Genomic DNA, 23,033 nt, shown 5'->3' with positions numbered 1-23,033 from the left:
TTTAGTGGGATATGAACATGCATCAGATGTAAAAGTCAAGCTCGTTCATCATGTCTGCGTCGGTGCTGCTGCTCAAGGCAGCAGATGAAAAGTACAGGGCCGCTATAGAACAGGACCCAGAACCGGGATGTTCTCGACGGCTATTGGAGGCATACTTCACAGATGTGTTGACGTTCGAGTACCTCAATGCCGAGCTGCTACTTGACGTGTTGACTCACCTCGATCGATACTGCGGAATCATGATCACTAGCCCACGCAGCGCAATTGCTGTGTGTAACGTAGTCAACACGTTGGACGCGGAGCTGAAGCTGCAGATACTGGACAAACTGCGAGCTAAGCCTGTGTTCTCTGTGGGTGAAGCCACGTCACGTGAGCTGCTGCCGCTTGGAGTGGTGTGCAAGGGCGACGACGCCGGCTCGGCCGATTTGCTGTCTGCGTACTTACACCAAGACGGCATCTTACCTGCAGATTGCAAGGAGAAGCCAATGCTGTTTCTTTGTGGCGACAAACGCCGCGATGTTCTCCCCGACAGCTTCCGTTCGCGCGGTCTTCCGATGGAAGAGCTGGTGGTGTATCAAACATGCGCTGTGCAGACACTTGAGCTCCCTGCAGAGTGCATGGTGCCGAGCTGGATCGTATTCTTCAGTCCGAGCGGACTGAAAGTAATCAAGGAGCTAGCTTTGCCTTGGGAGTCTATTCGCAAGGCAGCGATCGGTTCGTACTGGTTAAGATATCTTAGATCAGGCGCGGTCACTGAGATTACCTTCTGCTTTGTTATTAGGAAAGACAACAGCTGCAGCCCTGCACGAGCACGCATTAGCTACAGGACAAACATTCTGGGAAGCAGACGTAACTGCGCCCAAGCCCAAGCCCGACTCTCTCGCCGGCGCCATCTTTGCCTTCGAAGAAGAATACAAGCAGTGACGGGGCAACACAACACCCATAAAACCTGCCACCATCTCTGAATAATAACATCAACGACGACCAACTCGATTTCATTGACTCAGGGCTCAACGCTCACTGTAGAGTTACCATTGTCGTCGTTAAAGCCGACCGTTTTCGGTGGATATTCTGTCCGCGTCTTCTCTGCTCTTCTTGCCCTTTTGACAGGTATTCATATTACCTCTCCATCTCTTGGGCGTACATTTACTCTTCGTCCTCTGTCTTGCGCGGCTGCATGGCGAGCTTCAGCGCCTGGAAAGGGAAATATAAACCATTCAATTCGACATGTCGTACATGGTAGAGAGGTGGCAGGCATACCTCCGCGCCTTCCCGTCGCGCGTTCCAGTCAGCAATAGGGCCAGTGATAATCTGCATGGTGGCCGCGACGATGCCGCCGGTGAGCAGGTAGCGGGCGATTCCGTTCATGCTTGGAGTTGGCTTCTGCGGCTGCGGAGCGCCAGGCGGAATCGCTACCGCGGATAGGGCAAAATTACCGGTTTAAAAACAGTACAGCAGAGCATGCCGGTACCGGTATCCGCCTCAGAAACGGGTATTTTGCTTTTGTTTGTTTGATATTAAAGTGTGTATATTATTAATACTCTTTAAGTTTAAAACACCAGAATGATGTTCACATAACGGAGGTATATTACGTGCTCCGATTGGCCAAACGGGGTGGCTATCAACAAATCAAAATCATCAATAAACTCACGTGCTAACACTAAATTGAAGTGCACATTCATTTTCGGAGCGCAGGGAGTACTGTACTGTAGTACTTTTCCTTCCTTTAGTATCTTGCGTAAATAGCTCGAATTTCTCGCTCAGACAATCTTTGTTGAAGAAGTTGAATGACGATTCCTTCTGACAGTTGCCACTCGCTTCCACCCTGCCCTGTATTTCATTGTTCCCAGTTCTTTTTAACCTTCTCAACAATATCTTCTCCTAGCTTTTCAAATACTCGTATGTACGCTGTCTCTTTCCTGTCGACTCGTTTTGCACGCTTTCGAGGCGGGACGGTTGAGCTTGTGCCGCCAGACGCCCAAAACGACATTTTCGGCAACCTCACCTGATCGAAACATACAATTGGTAAGAAAAACGCAAAACCGAGGTGAACGTTTTATATTACCGATTTATTACCGAAAGATAGATGCAAGTCCGACTCGAAAAGCCAAAGTGCAAGTCGGACTTTGGCTTTAATCCACTGAGTTGCGCAAGTCAAAGGAGCTCCCTTCCGCAATGCAAGTTGCATTGCAACCTGCGGCGGGCTGATTAGCTCCGCGAAGTCATTCTTGTTGACTCATCAATGTTGAGTAGATAAACGTATGTGCTTACCAGTCGAGCACGAGCTGCGCATCCGGGTCTAGCGGTCCCTGTGCACCCAGAACTGGAAGTGTTGAAGTAGGCGAAGATGATACCCGTGGGCGGAATGGATCGGCCACTTGATTGTCACCTTGAATACTTCCGCTGCGCCCTGTACTGACGCTCTCTGTTCCCGTGTAGCTCGAAAGAGACAGGAACGAGAGTTCGGGCTCGGACTCAAGGCCACTAGCTTCGATATGGTCGTCCACGCTCCAGTGTGCACTCCCGATGACGCTCTTAATGCAGAGCACGCAGAACAACCGACGTAGGGGCTTCTTGCGCTTGGCGTCCAATGCGAAGATACCCTTCTGCCGAGAACAGTCTCTACATACACTTTGATGACAACCAGCGCATGCCGAATAGCTTTTTAGTAGAGGTTGCTTGGAGCAGACATGGCACGCTTTGCTGCAGATGGAAAGGAAGACAAACAGGTCAACAGAAATCCGTACTGACGCCACCATCAAGCAAATCCACGCACCTTGTGGCTGGCCATCCGTGGCTTTCCGCTCTCTCCATTAGCGCGCTGAACTTTTTGGCGTGGCCACTCGTAGAGCTGTGGACGACGTTGAGCCACGTCGTAGCTACGCCGAAGTATATAACCTTGTCCGGGTATTTACCAAACTTATATATGGAGCCCCAAAGGAAGATCTCGGTTTTGTTGATATAGCGTCGTGGGCGATAGAGATAGCACGTTGCCGTGTGCTGACGCTGCATCCCTGGCATCGCTTCCATTGGCCACTCCGGGCGGCGTATCGACTGTAGAGTATGGTAGCCCCATTGTTCGCCATCGGCATCCACAGTCAGACCCATTCGCTCGTACGTCAAGACGTCTCGGTCTCGCATCAAACCCCAAACGGATCTCGCTGCAAGCCACTTGATACCAGCGAAGCGGAAAGGGTCCTTCATACTACGACGTTCACTGACATTCATGACGGCACCTCCAGCCAGCGGATACCCCAGTAGAACCTTGGCTGTCCGGAGATCCTCGGTCGTATCACAATATAGGCCGCTCAAAACGTCTTCGATGGAGCCGTCGATCAGACCCGTTCCGAGCATGAGTAGCACCGCCGGATCCGACGTACCGTTGACGCTGTGGTAGACGCTCATAGACTTGCGGCGACGCACGTATTCCCACTGCTTGGGGTTGATACGCTCCGGATCGAACTTGGAACGCTCGGCCATAGTCTCCATTAGAAAGATACGGGCCGATTGGTCATACTTGGCGCGCTCCTCGTCCGTGAGCGAGATCTGCGGGATACGGTCCTGGTACATGGTCGACATTGTCGAGCTCCGAGGTTACTACGAAAGTGAGGCAGGGCCAAGTCCACAGGATACCTCTCAGCTAGGTCTCCGACAGAATCTGTCTGCGCATAGTTGCATCGATGGCCAAAGTCCAGGACATCACACGTCACAGACGGTATGGCTGCTTTTCCATGCGCCGCTGTACTTGTAGACGTCAAGATACATTTGAGTTTAACACTGAGCAGCGTGGTCCCACCTCATCAATAAGATGTGCAGACTAAGGCAACGATACTGTATCAATGATCCATTTTTTTACATGTATATGGTAATGTAGCGCAACCATACCCGACCGTTTGATCCTTTCGAGGATTCTGCGGCGCAAGGCTCACCAGAACAGGATAACGGTGACATCAGCGCTGTGGCTTACACCCGTCGCGTCCCATGGCACGAGCTTCCTCGTTTAAGTCTCATTTCTCAATCTGTTTCATGTGCGGGACGTGGTTTTTTCAAAGATCGAAAGCATTCGACGTGACAAGTCCCCGCGGTCAAGATTCCCGACAGCAAGCAACCGAGGACTCTACTACCCGTCAACCAGCACTCAAGACGCCAACACCCAAGATGGCGTACCCCCAGACAATATCTGATGGTCGGACCTGTGTGAGTTGCTTTAGCCCTGCCGCGTCTCAGTCGATTCTCCATGCGGTACCGTGTGGCCATGTCTTCTGCGAGTCCTGCATCTTCAAGCGTTGCTCTCTTGCGCTAAAGGATCGCACTCTGATTCCAGCGCACTGCTGCGGTTTGGAGTTCCCAACCGAGTACGTCAAGGAGGCGCTAGGGTCAGTGAACTTCACGACGTACTCCCGGTTCCTGCACGACCGCCAATGGAAAGGCACCACGCTCCGCTCGGATGTCCAGTACGCTGCTATGGTCAAGCGAATCGGCGGGATGCAGTGCCCAAGATGCGGCGTCGGCGTCACGAAGATTTCCGGATGTGAGACCATGACGTGCCTCTGCGGCAACCAGTTCCTCTACTTGTACTGACATGGAGTTCGAGACATCAACTGTCTGGTACCATTGCGTTGGTTATCACTGTTGTGTGTGCAAGTCAAGCATGAAGGCGTTGAACGTTTGAGTTCTGATAATGACAAACCAGTTTTGACACGACGCCGCCCTCATAGAGTCTCGAACGCCTCATTCGCTCTTATACTTAACCTTTCTGCTCTGCAGGAAGTCGTCAACTATGAATAAAGAAACCATCGGTGGTGCTTTTGCAGCCGGGGATAGCGACGCAAAGCGACGATGATAGTGTGAGTTTGCGAAATTCATCCCGCGTTAAAAATGTAGCTACTGTACCACCGAAAGCATTTACCGGTACTGCGAAGAGGGGGGGGGGCTGAAATAGGCCGGGTAGTTGCAGCCAAGAAAATTTACGGATGATGCGGCTACCGGTATACGTGACTTTTGTTGTATCAAAATGATCTTGAAACGACGCGTCCCTACCTTTTTCCACTCGTCGTTTTATTTCCTAGTAGCAGACTTGAGCTATGGGCGGGGACGCCTTCGTCGTGGTGTTCTTTAAACCAGAGATCTCGACGGGCTTTTTCAAGTTCACTTCAAGTGCCAATGACAGTGAATCAGATGCTACCCCTTCTACAGAGCCCTCGTCTTCGATCCCTGGAGTCTCAGCAGTCGAGGCTGCATTCTTGTTACCGAATGGCCACATCATACCAACTGTTCTCAGTCGGATTAATGATAAAGGCTTTGAGACCATCCAGCGACGCATGCACCAGTTGACAAAAGCCGAAGCTCGACATCTCTTTACGTACGAGCAGCAGTATCGATTCAAAGACGACCCCGAATCGTTTGCGGCCTATTTGAACTCGATCACCAGTGGTCCGAGTCTCGCGTTGGTACTCAAGCTACCTGCAGCGTTGGCGTTGGGCGATGCCAACGCTGCAATCAAGAAATGGGTCGAATTGGCTGGAGATTGGGACCCCGTCGTTGCTCGCAAGAAGGCTCTCGCAGCTTCGACCCCTCACGATCAGTGGCCACTTCGAGCTCTTTGTGGACTCAATACCGTACAAAACGGCATCTCTAGCAGTCCACACGTGTGTTGTTCGCGACGAGAACGATACTTCCTGATGCCACCGCCAGTGCCACAACTTGAACGGGCAACAATAGTACTATTTCCCTCGTTTTACACAAATTTTCCCGATGCTAAAGAGACTCTTTTTTCGACCATCGGAAGGGAGGCGCAAGCAATTGTAGTCGAAAATTATGAGAGCTGTTCTCTTTCAGACGATCAAGTTATCGCTCTCTGTGGAGTCACCCTTACATCGGGGTCAGCTCAGACGTGTGAGAGTGTGGTGCAGCTCGCACGGGAGACTGCGGGTAGTAAAGGTGTCGATGTTATCGTCCTCGAAGGTCTCGACTTGACCTACACTCTGCGCTTCGCTGTGGGTCCTGCTAACGTGGAGCTTGCGAAGTTTTACTTCCCGGAGTCAGTCCGAGCTCGTGTGGTTTCTAAACTACCATCGGTAGAGCTCCCGCTCGAACTTCACCCCAACGAGACAGCAGACGACGATGCGTTGGGGTTCGAAAGTGGGTTATTCGTCTCTTTCGACCCGAAACTAAGCATCCGAAATACCACCGAACCGATTTTTGACAAGGGAACTCCAGTCGAGTCCACACTCGGTCTCATCAAGCCAAACGCTGCTTGTAAACCTGAGGTTGTTACTGAAATACTGCGTATGACCAACGTGTTTGGGTTTAAAGTGGAGCGTCAACGTCGGCTGCTGCTTTCTCGGGACCAAGCCGGCGCGTTTTACGCTGAACATCGTGGAAAAGTTTTCTTCAATACGCTGTTGGAATTTATGACAAGTGGGGAAATTGTAGTCTTGCATCTGGCACGTACACACGCCATTAAAGCCTGGCGAGGCCTCATGGGACCAATTAATAGCATGACGGCCCGTGAGACGCACCCGTGGACATTAAGAGCACGATTCGGTGTTGATGGTACTCGGAATGCCACACACGGCAGTGACTCCAGTACCAGTGCTGCCCGTGAACTCTGTTTCTTCTTCGGTAGTGCTGTAACTGCATCAACATCAACACAGACAGCCCCTTTGAAAGCACAAGCCGTGGCCCAGAGACCGATTGCAAGTTCTGGAATATCGGACACCAGCGTTGAGAAGATTTTGACTCTAGGATTGAAAGAACTCGTTGAGAAAAACCTGTCTGATCCTCTGGAAGCGTGTCGATGGCTGGGTGAGTGGCTTGTAAGCTATCGGTCTCGTGGACTTGAAGAGGGCTCCGAAATGTACAACACTTCAGACTCCGCTCGTAGACCAAAGGCAACTACCGTGAAGCGAGTTGTTGACGGAGAAAAGACTCTTAAAGCACATAAAGTAGTCGCGATTACTTTGGATACGTCGGTCAATTCGTTGCGCAATGCACTACTCGATACTTTTCGTAAGAAGCTGGAAAAAAATCGCTACGGGGTTGTCGATGTCGCGTCTGAATTGGAGAAACACACCGCACCGGATGTGGCTGTAGCTAATCTCGTGAAGACACTGACACGTTGTGGTCGACGTCGTTGTGTACTTTTCGGTTGTGAAGATTTCGCGAGTAACTCAGTTTTCCACAATGAATTCAAGACTCAAGCTCCTGCTGAGTGGCAAATTAACTTCATTGTTCGTTTGGATCTCGAAAACTCAGCTGGTGTCATCACACAAACTTCTCCTTTTTTTGAGGTACCAGTCCTCCACTTCAACATCCCTTCAAAGACACAAGAGATTGAGAAAGCTGGCGTTCTCCATGGCCTTTTTCAAGCCGTAATTGACCCCAACATCATCATTTTAGTAGATCCTGAAAAACTTTTTCCTGTTATTGTATGGACCCAAGTTGCAACTCAGTTCGGCTTCAACCTGGTTACGCTCGAAGATGTTATCACTTTACTGACGAACTCTAACATTAACTCGGACGATACTCGACTTCTACTCGAATTATTGCGCTCTGGATCCAAAGTTTCATCAACTCTAATTCTGACAGCCATCCGACGCGTAATTTTCGGGCTGCTGCCCGGATCCAATACTTTCGGACAAAAGTTCATGCTACTCGGCTTCCCGTGGCCAGATATCCAACTTGCAGAGCTGGAGCAGACAGTAGGAAGACCTCAAAGTTTGCTGTATATCGGACAGAAGAAACTCAGATTTAAAGCTACCGCGAGTTCCTTAGAACTTCCAGCGTGGGTGACAGTGTTCCGAAAGAAAGGCCTTGTAAGGCAGGTCTGGATTGACTCAACCGTTAGCGTTGATCGTGTCGCAGCTTACGCGGCACTACAGAACGTTGCACTTCCAGTGATCGGCTGCTATTTGGGCGAATGCGACGGTCTAGAACAGTTTGGATGCTTGCGGATTGCAGCCAGAACTCAAGGGTTTCTCTGGATCGATTGTGCTACTGTCACCCCATCCGTACAGAAGCTGCGAGAGTTGTTGCTGCGTGCTCAAGCGGGACGAGAGAAGTTCCTCTTGTACGGCTATCCACAGACTTCTGCACAGGCCGCAGAGTTCCTCAACCTTGTTGGTCGTCCGCGATTCGTGATTCACAACTCGTCGGCTTCGCCTGTCGCACCAGAACTTCTTGCAGCCTTCGACGCTCACCCAGATATCTCGCAGCTAGATCTGGCTAGCTCAAACGGTCCTTCCAAGCTGCGATCAATCTTTTTCAGCAAACAAGTGGTTGCACTAGTAGGCAGCGTTGACACGCTGCACTTGCCGCAGCTTCGTGACGTGGTGGCACCGCTTGGATACGACGTCATCGAGTTCAAACACGACCACGTTTTACACGACGAAGACGAGCAAATTCGTGGCTTGGAACGCCAAGTCCAAGCCGTACAAGCTCCACGCTGTTTGGTCATTGGAGCACCGGCGTCACCGAGTTTTTATCATGCTTTGGAAGCTCGTATCGGGTGTTCGATGCACCAGATCTTGATCTTACAGCACGTCAAAGTCCGCGTTCGAGATCCTGCGATGGACGACGAGGACTCGGCTGGTGATTCAGATGAAGAGCAGGGCCACGTTCTCATCAATGACAGTGGCAGCGATGGAGACGACACTGCGAAGCCCGCAATCAGATGGCGAAAGGTGTTTCAAGCGCTGAGTCCACAGCTCTCGCAGCTTGTTAAGAGTTTTGCATCGGCCTCCAAGTCGTCGATCTCCATCGACGTCGTCGGGTTCCTGGAAAACGCCCCACGCGGCTCGTCTCGAGTGGTTCAAGACGTCGTGGCGCGTCTTCGTCCGCGCTTTTTTGGCGTGGTTGGCCACCGCTTCTCGTTCTATCAAACGGTGGCACGGGGCTTCTGTCGACGACATCTAGCGGGATTTCTCGATCTTACTAACGTTTCCAGCAACAATGAAGCGCTGCAACAAGTAGCGACTCTCATACAGACCACGCCACATTCGAGCTACTGTCTCGATGGCTTTCCTCGCTCGTCACTTCCAGATGACTCCGTGTCCTCGACACCTCGTTACGTGGCCCAGCAGCTGTGGGAACTGGACCGTCGACTGGGCAAAATGAACATGCTGGTTCGTTTTACCGCGACGTTGGAGATGCTGGAGGAGCGAACACCGAAGCAAGTTACCCGTCGAATGCTCGACTTGGCTCAGGACGACCTGGAGCAAACGTCCGCAGACCTCGTGCGGTGGTTCACGACTGGCAAAAGTCATCAGACGATCACCGAGGTCACGTGCGACCGAACAGTCGAGAGCGCGCAGAAAGAGATGGACGATGTTCTGCAGTGGACTCTGCGTCCAAGTAGACCTTCCATTAATTAAAAAAGGCGGGCGTTAGGTTGTAGGCTGCCAAGATGATAGCGATGAGGATTGCTAGTGGTACAGTGTATTGTTTCCATGGACTCGAACGGTCCTTACTGCGACATCGTGTGGACATTTACGCCTCATATCATATCATCTTCATACAGTACTTCCTATCTACATGGTGTCTACGCCACGAACTTGTACTGTATCGGTTTAGCTCTGCTGTTGTTTAAGTGCTCGCTGTTGCTTGCCGTGCTTGATGCAAAAGCCGCCACTACGAGCTGCGTGAGTGCAGCCCTCGGTCGCACAACGCTTGCCACCTCCGTGTGAGTAGCAGATGCCTCCGGACTGAGCACTCTTAGTGCAGTTGGCCACCGCACAGCGACGGCCGCCGCCATGTGAGATGCAGAAGCCACCGCGGTGAGCACACTTGTGGCAGCCGGGCATCTTGCAGAAGTGACGTCCGCCGTGCTCCATGCAAAGACCTTTGCGTCGGGCGTCATTGACACACCCGTCACGACGGCACTTGGCTACTGGTTTGGAGCTGCCGGTGCTGCTGGTGGATGGGGTGGGGCTAGCTACGATGCGGGGCTTCTTGTTCAGCGTCGCCGATAGGAACACCGTATTATTAGTGAAGATAGGAGACCGTGCACTGTAGGTCACTGCTGTGGTAGTGTACATGGGGCTACCGGGCTGTACGGACGGATCGTAGCTTTGGTACGCCGATACGGACACCGACTGGCGGTCACGAGGACGCGTGGGCACCACTGTTCTCAATGCTGGCAGATACTGAGGCTGCGCGGCTGGAGACGGTAGCACGAGGCTTGGGAGCGGGTTGGTAGTCGGCTGGACGAACGGCGTCTGGTTCGGGGACGGGAATAGAGGAGCTGGTCGCCCGTGAATGTGGTCGTGGCAGTACCCCTGCATCTTCCCGAAGTTAGCGCAGCCCTGGTACTTGCAGTACTCGAGCTTGAGAGGGTTGAGAAGGCTGCTGGTACCGACGACCGGGAACCGGGAGGTGGTCGTGGTATTGGCAGGGCTGATGCTGCCGATGGACGGTAGTAATGGGATCGTAGCAATGGTCGACGCGGTGTTGGCTAGGTGGATGGCTGGGCTACCAGTGCTCATGAGCTGGCGCTTCATGTCGTCGGTCTCCTGCATAAAAGCCGGGTTGTCGAAGTCGGCGGTGTTCCGTGCCTGGGTCATCATCATCCATCGGTGGTCCATTGCTTGGTCGGGCACTGTTAACATGTACTTTTGCAATTTGTTTGGGTGGTAAGCTGATCTTTGTTTCTCAAACGCTGGGCCTTTTGTGCGTTCAAGTTCAAATTCGCAAATGGCAGTGCAGGTGTCCAGCCGGGCGGCGCGCGGAGGCAGTCGAGTTAACGTTAACCCTGGTCAGCCGGTGCGCGATCTGCAAGCTTTTGACTTTCCCTGCGAATTCGTCACAGCACCTTTGATCAGAGGATTGGATTGGAGCAGATTTTTCTGCAGTGTTCTGTCCTCGGCTGTTTTCTGCGGCAGTGTCACTCTGAGACTAACAAAACACTTACCCTTGGACTCAGGAAGTTACTGAGACTTAGGGCCAGCAGGGCAGGTGTGTGTGTGCAGCGCGTCAAATTTGTGGCGGGTTTACCTCGCCGAGACGAAACAGCAACTCGTTGTCAGGGTTTAAAGTCCATACACTTTCTTTGCCGTAGCGCTGATTTATGTTGGCGCAATGGAGACGCCACCCAACGCAGCGAGTTGGAGCGATAACGGCGGCCTTATTCTTATGAAAAAAGAGGTCGCGCCACATTGCCAGATCCTTCTTCAGTTGACTAGCGTAACAACTGCAATTTTTGCTTTAAAATATATATACGCTAAAGATCGCCTCGACAGTGGGACGGTGGCCATTATAACTGTCGTAGACTTGAGATTTGTATGCTACGCTGCATTTCGCAGTATTTTTGAAAGGATGCCAAGTTAGCTGGCGTACTTTGGACGGCGCCAGCCCAGAAGCTTCCACTCGGCGTTCCATTTCAAAGACCACCGTAGAGATTGGGGAGACCGCGTGGATGGCTGCAACAGAACTCGCTCGTTGAGTTGCGGGGGCAAACTGGAAGCCCAAACGAAGTCCCGCATTGCACGATCCAAAGCCTTGGTGGCCTATCCAGGTAATACGTGGTCGCCCAGTGCAATGCGGCGGGACTATCGCAGCCTCAACACCGGATAGATCGGCGGTATCAGACAAAGATGCTGGACTACTTTAGCCTCGAGGATATTAGACGCTTCAGTGGAGCCGCGCGCGGAGCGTTGGATTTTTGTAAGCAACAGCGGTGCCATTTCGTCTCGGTTTGGGGAAAATTAGCGAGACCTGTGGGGTGAGCCCCAAGCACAAGCGAAGTTGCGGCGGCAACAGGAAGTTCCTATCAGGAACCAGTTGCAGGGTTTCGCTCTCAAGATGTCAGCGACATGACACGAACGCTGATGCACACCATGTGGCACCCTGACACTTGTGGCTCTTGTTTTGCCATGCGGCGCGCTTGGCGAGATCCGGATGGGCTCTGTTAAATGTCCCTTGCCATTTCAGCGCCGTCCACCGGCTGGTGGTTGTCCTGTGTAGAGATGACTAGCGAAGTGCATCTCACATTGGAACGCACTGCTGATACCGATACAACGCGGTTAACCTTGGAGGGGGCGAAACGTGAGCGTACCAAGGCGAAGTCGAAATCGTGTGCACACTGCGCGGGTGGAGATCATGGATCAAGAATGGACAAATCTTGCTTCGCTTAGGATTCTGTCGATGAATTTATGGCCTAGAGGGATATGACATAGCGAAAGAGAGCTTGTCGGTCTAAAATGTTTCCAACGTTGAAGTGAACATGACATCCATCCTCAAGATCATTCACATTTAATCGGTAGCTCTAGCCTTCACGTTGACACTCCACAATCACCCGAAAGGGAAAAGCTGACTCGACGCTCTCCTCAGCTGGTGAGCTTCTTTGATCGGCTCATGCATTGCTTGATGCAACGCGACAGGCCGAGCGGACAAATACAGTATTCGGCGCCTGCAGCTGGTGGTTTGCAACTGGGCAAGTGTGGCTCAAGCGTTTCGAGCATCGAGCGTTCGGGTTGAACGTAGTCTTTCACATCGACTCGAGAGCTCTGAATGACCTACTTACATGTTAGTGCTACTGAGCTGTGCCTGTACATGTAAGCGCGAAGCGAATGATCTTGAAGCCATAAACGCTGGACCTGGATAGGCAGCGTCCGAGTCAGCTGCAATGAGTCCCAGTGGGACTTCCACAACATCGCAAATCGGGGCCATCCTGACTATCCAAGGCGAGGATATGCAATTTTCAAACACTCAATCGGCGTCGAACGGACGAATAAATACATGTACGGTGCTGTACTGTATGTCAGATCGCTTATTCGTCGCCGGCAACCGCCGAGTTACTCGGCGAGTAGGGGCTTCTCTTGCCTCGTGCTGCTTGCCTGGAAAGGCGAAGCACCATCCATTCTAGAGGAGGCAGACGAGAAAGTGTCAACACCCCGATAAATCGTGTCCGTTCCCGAATGTATGGCGTCGTGACGATGACTTGATGGCCTCTGCTGGCACTATGGCCACGTTACATGCAGCAAGGCCATGCTACATGTAGTACTGTACTGTACTGTAGAACGCATTTGTTGGACCAACCATGTTGGCCACGCGCAGCGATGAAAATGCCACGAAGACTTGCTCGTGCGGGTGCCACAAAAACAACTTCAAGTTGTCACTTACAAATCCCTTTATTATTTATCCGCCAATCAAATCCTGCTCAGCTGCCGCACAGTACTATTATACTACATGTAGTAGTAGCTGCGTAGCTAACAAAAATTGATCGGCTGCAAAAATACCGTTAATTCCGGTATTATACCGTTAGCTACAGCAATTTCCTATGTGCGGAACACTATTCTGGGTCCCAGCGCTTTAAGCTCTTGATCACGGCGATGCCACGCTCGAATTCTACCGGTAGCTCGAGACGCTGCCCCCACAGCACCACAAGAAGAATCATGAACCATCGCGGGGTTGAACAGTCTTGGTCTATCTATTAGAGTTGCCGGCAATCCCTTTCATTTATAAAAACATGAAATAGTGCACCATCCATATGGAAAAGTGCACCATCCATCTATTAATAATATTACCCCACCCTCCAAAATGTAGCATTTGAATGGGTGGCACCGTAGCACAGTTTTTACAATACTTTGAAGTATTGATTAATAAATGTTCTATCTTTTATTAATAAAATCTCCGATAATCTATTGGACGCCTTCCAAAAATATAGTAAGCACCTGACATATCTGCAGCAGATATGTCAGGTTTTATCGACCTCTATGTCGACTTATATGTTTTGTGCCCCACCACAAATCTAGTAAGAGGAGGAACCTAGGCCAGTGCAAAGTGTCCCCTCCGCAAGAAGGTACTTGAGTTTACTAGCAGTTTTATACATTGCGGCAATTTCTATTGGACTAAAAAAATTGTACTTGAAGCTCACCACTTCCCCTTTAGAGACTCTCGCCAACAAGATGCACGAGGAGGACGATGACGTTGACGTGCTGCTGTTATTGAGCGCCGCACACTCGTGGCGCGAAGCTAGTTTGGGTAGTGTCCGCCGTGAAGTGCACCAGCAGATGATGGAGAGCGCGTGGCGCGTTGCCATGCGTACACGTCACTACCTGACGGTGTCATGCTTGGATACACCCTGTGCGGCCGCGTGGATGGCCCTTTACCGGAACGGCCTCGACACGAACTTCATAAACGCTACAAGCCTCACGAGGTAGGTTTTATTGACGAGCGGATAATGTTCGCACTGTTCGTAACAACTGCTACTATATACTACGCAGAGCTGCCTTTAAACACCTACTTAAAAGATTCTCGCGCTTCTACCACCTTCCTTCGGCGAGAAGTAGAGGTCGGCCACCGAAGCTACGATATCACCAACAAGCCCTAGGACTTGTACTTTGCTTCTACGTGGGTTCAATGGAGAACGCGACTCTGTGCATGTTGTTCGGGGTTCCTCCCAGCACGTTGTCGCGCTCGCTACGTAAGGCCGAAGAAGCATTGTCGCGTGCCCTTCAGGACTTCTATCTAGCACGTATTTCATGGCCGTCGCCATCTCGACAGCGAGAGCTGGCGACGCTGGTCAATTCCCGCGAGCCGCTATTGAAACACACGTTCGGGTTCATAGACGGCAAGAACTTTCGTGTGGGTCTCTATACTGACTCTCTTTATTGCTACATGCCAATTAATATTCTTCTGTTGCTGTCTATATGTTTCAGGTGCAGCAACCATCTAATGCTGACCTACAAAATGCAATGTATAACGGATGGCTACACTCCGTGCTGGTGACCGGCACGATCTGCTTCGCCGCCGACGGGTGCATCATATGGTCCAAGCATAACTGCCCTGGGTCCTGGAACGATTCCGACACCTCTTTGGGATTTCGCATGAAGCTCCTGGATCCTACTTACTGTCCGGATGTGCGCATGAACGTCGTGTCAGATTCGGCGTTTCCCTGCTCCACGGCGATGACCGGGAGAATATTGACGCCGTTGAAGGACGGGGATCTCGAGAGGATTCAACCGTCGCTACGAAGCTCGGCGCGCACCCTGCACAACGCCATCACGTCGGTGAGACAGGCTGCTGAGTGGGGCATGGGCAGCGTGCAGAAGGTTTACAGTCGCTTGAACCTGCCGCTTCCCTACGACCAGAAGCTCCGTGGACTGCGACTAAACAACCTATTTCGGATGGCAAATTACCGAGTCCGCACGGTGGGCATTTCGGAAATCCGAACGACGTTTACAGGCGCGATGGAGATCTCCCTGTAACACGGGGTTGGGATTATGTATTTGAAGAACAGTGGCAAAGTTCCTTTGCATGAGTAGTTTCACTACGAGTTATATACAAGCGGAGATGACGGACAATTAGCATCGTGTTTGTGGGATTTTCGCTCTCTATCAAGGGCTATTCTCAATATGCAACGCTACGAAGTGGACTTCCTCCCTCTGTGGGCTGGTTTCTGGATAAGACTTCTAACGCTAGAAGCACTGACCGTATATCTTCTCACTCCTTCTTGAAGAGGGCACCAATGAAATACATGAGCTCTTGCGATCGAGCGCGGGCTTCCTCCCTATCGCGACGAGCTCGTTCTTCCATCTCCATCTTCTCTTGGCGGCGGCGTTCTTCAGCTTCAAGTTTCTCGGCGTGCCAGAGGGCCTCCCGTGCTGCGACTTCATTGCGTCGGCGCTGTTCTTCATCGGCACGACGAGCTTCACCTCTGCGTTCGCTGTCCTCTCGCATGAGGATCATCATCTCAACGATATTGCCCCCCACCGCGGAGGAATCTGTCTCCAGGTCACTGAGGCGTTTCTTCAATTGGTTGGCCGCTTTCGTAGCCTTAACTCTCTTCACTTTGGCGTAGCTGGCCTCCGAGAGGTCATCGTCGCCGTCAGCTCCGCGTTTGCGTCCACTGATGCTTCGAATTTCGGCTAGGTTGCCACCGCCGAGGCGGTTGGAAGACGTGTGGTATCGCTTCGAATACTCTGTGTCGTCAGCTCGGATCGAGGCGGTTTTCTCCACGCTGATGACGCTTGAGGTCGAAGCTTGCGGCACGTTCGGCTTCGGCAAACCGGTGGATCGGTCCTGTCGTTGCGAGGATCTGGTACAGACTGGGGACGGTCCCGAAGTGTTTGCAAACGCCTCTAGTCCTTCGCGCCCAGCAGCCGAATCCATCAGCTCGACCGACACTTCGCCTATGTTGGTGGCCGAGTGGAGGCTGGTTGCACTTACAGCGGAGGTGTTAACCATGTCGTCAACGCCTTCCAAGTCAAAGCTGAAGTCAGGCTGGTCGTCCTCTTCATCTTCGAATTGGCCGTCGACATCGGCACCGTCGTCCATTTCCGTCACCCCCGCCTTTTCATCAATGTTCTTCTTCAGCAGCTTCGCCTCCTTGATATGTGGAGGCATGTCCGCCACACCCGTTGGTTTGCGGGTACTGTAGAGCATCTTAAACTTTCACCGCAGACTCTCGTAATCACGCTCGGAGATGCTACGACCTCGGTTTGAGTTATAGGAGATTGCCAGACGTTCCCACTCATCTTTACCAAGTGGCAGGAACTTCTCGACGAGAGTTAGCAGTCGTTGCACTTCAGAAAGTTTGTAGTTTGTACTCCCTGTTAGTTTAGCCATCTACAAGTAAGAACACGAGCGAATCGATAGACAAAACGTTAGTAAAGCTGTAGCGGGAACACAGGAGAGGTTTTAACTATACCGGGGACGTTAAGAACGCTGAGGGCACTGAAGGACGAGGGCTACGTCGAGAACGGGGGTTGGACTTGCCCGAAGCTTGGCAAAACCAGTAATGAGAGCTCCGAATTCGCCTTGTCAGCGCCGCGCTTTTGCGCGGCGCCGGCGGCGCTCTTTGGCCTCTATCCACCAAAATCGAGCGTGAGTAGAAGCTACAAGATGATTTGGCGCCCAACCGAGTGCGCTAACGGAGACCGAAGCTTTTTCTTACCGTTGGTATCTCTTGGGGGCTCTTGTTTTGGCGCGAAACCCCGTTCTTCAGCTTCAACTTAGACTGTAAAGCTTCGAAATGAAGAGACGTACAACTTCACTTCAACACCAGCGTGGACTATCGAAGATGGATACATTCATTCACAGGATGTTAGTATGTAATCGCTTCTACTCATCACGCTCACATCTTGCTGGTACCCGCACGCACGCTACGGGTCCTGCTCTTTCTGGATCTCGCGGTGGCGGCAGGTCGCGAGGCCGCAACGACACACGAACCAGAGATCCGTCCCGTAGTCGACGGTGATTTCCTCTCCTTCCCGGATGTATTCCGTCGTGGCAACGACAACGGTGGTGCGACGGCCGTTCGACACCTCTACGAACTGCGCCACCGGCGCACAGGAGTGGTTAACGAAGCGCATTAGGCCGCCCATGCTCTCTGCGTTGATTGCGACACGGATCGGGTGGCTCGGCCTTTCCGGTCTCTGTGTCATAACAAGACGATAACCTTCGTTTCGAGGTCGGCCGCGGGGATTGACGCTCACATGCTCTAACTCGCCCAAATATTCGCCCAGCACTTCACCCGCTTCGATGTCTTCAGCCGCTACAACCGCCAACTGCCGTGTGCAAACATTCCGCGCCAAGAAAACCGAAGAGGACTCGCCCAAGGCGTTCCCACAATTGGCTTCGTAAGGACAGCAGCCTGGCGTGCAGAAAATCTGCATCAGTGAGTTCCTGCACGTACCCACACGGCACGGCAGCGCGCACTCACACCAGCCGAAGTGGGCCACCGTCGGGAACACCAAACCGGTCGGGTTAAACGGGGTGCGCAGATTGGCCACTCGACACGGCCAGTCTGCAGGTACAAAGCGGTCGCGAGAACGGGACACAGCAACACGCGGCTTTAGAGCCGAGATGGGGCTTGTTCTCAGGAGTCCCCGGGGGTTAGGCGACGATGACGCTGGCTCACGAGGATGGCCATGACGTCGGCGGTATGGGTCAGCAGCAGCCCGACGCTCTCGCCGTGATGAACGATGCTCGCGTAGAGGAACGCTTGGGCGCGGACGAAGCAGTGGCGATGGAGGCGCCCCCAGCATCACCGGTGATGATGTCGTCGGGCTGCGTGGCGCGCGCGTGTGTGACGGAGATGCTGATGCCCGCAACCCCTCACCAACTGTCGGAGTGCCCCCCGGCTTCGGCTTGCGCGGCGGCGTATCCCTCACTACAGACGAAGTGCCTGTTGAGCTGTACCCGTCCAGATTATCGGCAACACCAGTGTGGAGATTAGGCGGCGTGTTCTCCTCCTCCGTCGACGAATCTGCAATGCACCGCTCGCGCCAATACGTGGCCGAGTGAACCATCTCCTGCAAGTAGGAAGCCAATTAGCAAACATTCTTCTCCAAGCTTCTTGAGTACGTACCTTTCGTTACGATGGCGGCACTTTGCCCTCAACGACCGATTTTCGAAAGTGTGGGCTTCTTCAACTTGAGCGCAAAAATGAGATATGCGAGATATATGCAGAGAGAGAGTGATTGTGGGTCAGTTCAGAGCGATGGTCAGCATTTCTAATACAAAATTCTAGATCTAGCGATAAGATGGCTACAGAGATTAAATATAGGGGAAGGGTAGATTACTCAGACGATTTTTACGCCCCACGGATTTTATTCGATCGTTATGCCTGCAATATCTGCTGCAGGTATGTCAGGTGCTTACTATATTTTTGGAAGGCATCCATTAGCAAAGGCGAGTGTACTTACGTTTTTAATTACTACTCATGGGATTTCTTCCAAATTCCACTTCAGGGTTTCGTAGGTAGCTCCCACCCTCTAATAGGCTCCATGTTGGGACTCCCCCCTCCCAAGTTGGGAGGAGGGCACTTAAGTAGTACTCCATAAAGCTTACAGTTTTACATTATTTTTTTGTTCTTGTTTATATTGAATAAAGTGGGCAAGATAATGTTATTACGAAGTACAGATTATTTGTTTTTTTGCCAACATTTTTATGCGCTAAAATTAACAGCCCATGTGTGAAAAAAAGAAGATTCATGCCCTAATATTTAGCAAAATGCTAGCTTCAATCCACCTGCATGTATAATAATTGCAAGGCTGAGCAACGCATTGTTAAATCTATCCGTATTTGCTGAACCGCAGCTAAAGGAAATGTGCAAAAATCGCACGCTCAATGCTCAATTTTGATCACTATGCCATAATTCATTGTGTTTCTTGAAAATCCAGCAAATTTTAGCCAAAACTCGCTGACCACCTTTAGCTAATACGGTCCTTAAGGGCACTTTTTGATCTAGTGGTCATGTTAAAGTGTGGTGCACATTGTAGCTTTTGTGTGGGAAGTACTTGACGAAGCATGAATCTATCCATATTTTAAAATCGACCCTTTCAGAGGGTGCAATTAGCAACCGTATGCGATTTCATGTACGATCACACTTACTTACCTCCAAAACCATTTGATTTTTACTTTATGAGCATTTTCTATCATCAGATTGTATCGAGTTTCATGTTAGACAGTTATATAGACATATTAATAGCCAGCTCCAGCTGCACCAAATCCAACTTTGCAACGATTTCTCTCGATTTCTTTCCTGGGGCAGCCGCGTAAATTGTGACGCTTTAGTACCTAGGTAGCACTTGAACCTTATATATGCGTAGGGAGGCTGTACGGATGACCAACGAGACAGATACTGGCCGTCGGACCTTTGCCAAGCGAATAGGAACAGGGATAATGACACAATATCGCCGACCAGCACCCCTGTGTACTGTGTCTCGCAAGGTAAATCTCGTATATACATATGCAACATGCAGCTTAGGCCCGTTCCCAACCGGTGCGTTAAGTGAACGCATGCTTTGCATGCGTGCCCTACCCCTCACGCTCCGGTCGGGAATGAAATCTTTAGTCTGCCATTGGCTCATGCGTCTCAAGAAATATCCAATAACATCTCGTCCTTTTCGATCAAGACATTAATAATAAAATACTACCGCTCCAGAATCGTCGAGTAAAGCAACTGTCACTGTCAAGCCGTCTCTCAGTAACCCAAACGCCGGGAAGTCTTGTGGGTCACGACATGTCTACGCGGTAATAGTAAAGCGTTTATTGGAGATGGTGTCGTCACTCAAGAAGAGCTTGATATGGGAGAGAACCACTGGTTACACGTCTCAATTTGGACGAACAACGCACCAATCGGACGAAATGCATGTGCTTGAGCAGCAGATCCAGGAGCTACGTGAGCACTACGAGGCAGTAAGAAATAAGGCGAGTGAACTGGAGCAAGATGTGGAAGCGTGGCAGAATAATTTCAAAGAGAAGTGAATAATGCCAAAGCAATGAGAAAGATACCAATAGAAACGGTGCTGAATACGTTGCAATTATACTTGTTATAGCAGGGTCGACATGCAAGCGTTGAGGTATTTGACGTGCTTACAACGCCACTGCTAGCATCTTAACATGAAAGTGCTTGAGAGCGAACAAGGCCCATGATACACTGTCTCTCTTCAAGAAAAAAGTCCAGATCTCTTTGCAGTCAAAGCTTGATGGGGCTGAAGCAGCACGTCTCGGCTTCAATTTCACCAATGCGCTTCCTAATATCATCAAGCTTTTTGAAATGCTCAGCCGCAGATATGTCTTGATCTTGCTCTCTTCAGAGGGCCACCACCTCGGCCTCTCGAGCGGTTGCAATCCGCCCAACGAGTGTGAGCAGCACATTTAAGTCAGAGTCTGGCTTCGCCTTTTTGTTTTAAGTGGTGCCAGGGGACGGGTTGGCTCACTTCTCGCTGCTGATCTGACGAGTGGGTGGAGCACAGGATGCGCTTCAGCGTTCGCGGCTTGGAGTAGAGAACGACGTCGCAAGTCAGTCATATTCATCGACTGCGTACATACCACCACGAACATTGCTAAGCGCTTCAGGACGAATCTTTAGAAAAGTAAAACAGCGTCAGTTCCTTTTTGACTACAGTAGAAAACCAAAGGTATAATACCTTGAGCCAGTGCCACAAGTACAGGGTTCGTCGAAGAGACTGGAAGTAGTCAGTAACAGGTAGGGGGCCACAATGGAAAGTAGGTTTTCAAACAATGAGATGTCCATACGATAATATCTTGTGAATGCCTTCTCTTTTAAAAGCGTGGTTGCGATGATTCTTCATGACACCCTCTTTCTAACAACAGGATCGCTTTTCTTGGCCGTTTGGGGACGCTTGTATGCAACAAGGCAAATAATAAGACTGCACCGTTCATGGTCGGCTTTCATTCGGCGACGTTGTCGTGTAGTAGGGAGGCATCGTCGCGTTAGCTGGTGCTGCTGGTGTCTGACTGGAGCCATCGTCGCGATCTTTACTATTTGAGAGAATGTGTGGTATGAAATGCATTATTTTTGTGAAGTACACGGGGTGGACTCTGATTGGACCAAGCGAAAACGCATAGCGACGCATGCATTTCTTAGTGTACTGTATATGGTACACAAATTTATCCAATCAAATCGCAAAGTGTTTATTTAGGACGCATGCGTCGTGAAAACGCACCGGTTGGGAGCGGGCTTAGGCGTAACTCATTTCAGCAAGCCGCATCTAAGCTTGCCTCTTCAGGCGATCACTTCGACCTCCTCGCTACCATATTTCCCCCTTCCGCCCCGCGCTATCTCTCGCCTTTCAGCCCTTGAAAACACGTGTTATTGAGGCCACCCATCTTTACTAAGTATCAGCTGCTCTTCGACCGGTAGCAATCTAAGCTGAGGGTTGAGCGGCCAGCCACACGCTCGTGGTCCTCACATACCGAAGCCCACCTAGCCAACTAATGCTACCAAGAGAGCCCTTTGCTATCCAAATTATCCTTGCTCCACGTCACATTGCTCCTCTTCATCCGTCGTCTCTTATTATCCGTCCACACCTGCCCTCCTTTTCCCGAACTCCTATCCACCCACGCTATCTTCTACCGCTCTTTTGGCCGCTGCCCTCCGTCCTGGGTGTGACTTAGCCGCTGACTCGTGCCACCCACAACATCGTACCCGCATCGCTATCAACCAGCGATATAGTTGATGTCGACCATGCCACCCTCGCCTGTCGAGTCGGTCACCTACACTTGACGTCCTTGGACGCTCTCGTTCTCTACTCGATAGGCCACCTTACTATGCCACATTAGGCCACGATCATTCTTGATCTTGCAAGCACCATTCTCGGTCTTGCCCGCCCCGTCCAGATTTCCCCTGGTACGTGAGCCACCTCCGTCTAGGCTGCTTCCAGTAGCAGTTTGATTAAGCCGCACGTCTCTCACAAAACCTGCGGTCTCTCCCTTGAGCTCTGTTGACGTTTTGTAAAGCCCTGGTGTCGATAGCTGCGAGATTGCAACCAGCATTGGTTTTGCTGCTGCCAGTGCGTAACGATATTGTTCATTTGATATAAGAGTAATTGTATTGGACTACTCTCCGATACAAAGTCCGAATGTAACCCGCTGTCTGTATCCTCAGAGGGAGGTAGATTTATAAACTTTGCTGTGTAATCACTTGTCGTGCTGGGCTGATGTTTGCATCGGCCGGTGGTAAATTGGAAAGATACTGGCTGCGAACTCGTTTTTTTTATCGTAGCATGGCTGATGGCTGACTATAATACGCAGCTTAAAGGATAAGGCCAAAATTCAAACCATTTGCTTGCACCATACACCAGCGATTTTTTACAAACTCTGGCGGGAGCCAGCGGTGCCGCAAGCCATCGCTGACAGCGAGCATGGTGTGGCGACGTGGTAATCGAACGCTGGAGAAAATCAAACGCGAGTAGATCCACAATTCCGTATTGCACCTGTAAGAGCGGTAGCTTCAGATTTCCCATTCGTTTTCGCTAAGATTTTTATATGAAGCGTTGGACATGTCGCTGTGAAGGATTGCCAGCTCCGTTCGAGAAAGGGAATAAATGTAGTCACTCAGACGCGAAGACGCGGCTCTTAAGAACCCCGAGACTGAACATGTTTGACGTGAGCGAGAATCACGCCAGCTGTTCGCTGAAATAAACTGTCGAAGTGATGAGCGATAAGTCCAGCAAAAGGTCAAACAATCTGTGGTCTATGGTCGGTGAATATGTTGATTTGACTTCAGTTAGCTTGAATGCGATTTGTCGTCGTGTTTGCTGCTGAAAAATACCCTCTGGTGT

General features: G+C 51.1%; 6 protein-coding genes across 6 annotated transcripts; 3 read left to right on the top strand and 3 right to left on the bottom strand.

The window, feature by feature from the left end:
• Positions 1 to 50: 50 nt before the first annotated feature.
• Positions 51 to 924, top strand: PITG_10080 (uroporphyrinogen-III synthase, putative; the record flags this gene model as incomplete). The annotated part of the gene is made up of 2 exons (XM_002902565.1): positions 51 to 714; positions 782 to 924. 2 exons carry the CDS (start codon positions 51 to 53, stop codon positions 922 to 924), a joined length of 807 nt encoding a protein of 268 aa, XP_002902611.1.
• A 1,343-nt stretch (positions 925 to 2,267) lies between these two features.
• Positions 2,268 to 3,579, bottom strand: PITG_10079 (uncharacterized protein; the record flags this gene model as incomplete). The annotated part of the gene is made up of 2 exons (XM_002902564.1): positions 2,268 to 2,703; positions 2,777 to 3,579. The coding sequence occupies 2 exons, from the start codon at positions 3,577 to 3,579 to the stop codon at positions 2,268 to 2,270; spliced, it is 1,239 nt and encodes a 412-aa protein (XP_002902610.1).
• Positions 3,580 to 4,158: 579 nt separating this feature from the next.
• PITG_10078 (uncharacterized protein) lies at positions 4,159 to 4,581 on the top strand (the record flags this gene model as incomplete). The annotated part of the gene is made up of 1 exon (XM_002902563.1): positions 4,159 to 4,581. One exon carries the CDS (start codon positions 4,159 to 4,161, stop codon positions 4,579 to 4,581), a length of 423 nt encoding a protein of 140 aa, XP_002902609.1.
• Positions 4,582 to 5,084: 503 nt separating this feature from the next.
• PITG_10077 (Nucleoside Diphosphate Kinase) lies at positions 5,085 to 9,374 on the top strand (the record flags this gene model as incomplete). Its single annotated transcript, XM_002902562.1, has 1 exon — positions 5,085 to 9,374. One exon carries the CDS (start codon positions 5,085 to 5,087, stop codon positions 9,372 to 9,374), a length of 4,290 nt encoding a protein of 1,429 aa, XP_002902608.1.
• A 195-nt stretch (positions 9,375 to 9,569) lies between these two features.
• On the bottom strand, positions 9,570 to 10,499 carry PITG_10076 (uncharacterized protein; the record flags this gene model as incomplete). Its single annotated transcript, XM_002902561.1, has 1 exon — positions 9,570 to 10,499. One exon carries the CDS (start codon positions 10,497 to 10,499, stop codon positions 9,570 to 9,572), a length of 930 nt encoding a protein of 309 aa, XP_002902607.1.
• Positions 10,500 to 11,802: 1,303 nt separating this feature from the next.
• PITG_10075 (uncharacterized protein) lies at positions 11,803 to 12,666 on the bottom strand (the record flags this gene model as incomplete). The annotated part of the gene is made up of 2 exons (XM_002902560.1): positions 11,803 to 11,902; positions 12,521 to 12,666. 2 exons carry the CDS (start codon positions 12,664 to 12,666, stop codon positions 11,803 to 11,805), a joined length of 246 nt encoding a protein of 81 aa, XP_002902606.1.
• Between the last annotated feature and the right edge of the window lie 10,367 nt (positions 12,667 to 23,033).

This window comes from Phytophthora infestans, genomic scaffold (assembly GCF_000142945.1).
Source record: "Phytophthora infestans T30-4 supercont1.17 genomic scaffold, whole genome shotgun sequence".
NCBI classification, from domain to species: Eukaryota; Oomycota; class Peronosporomycetes; order Peronosporales; family Peronosporaceae; genus Phytophthora; species Phytophthora infestans.
This window is presented reverse-complemented; position numbering and strand designations above follow the sequence as displayed.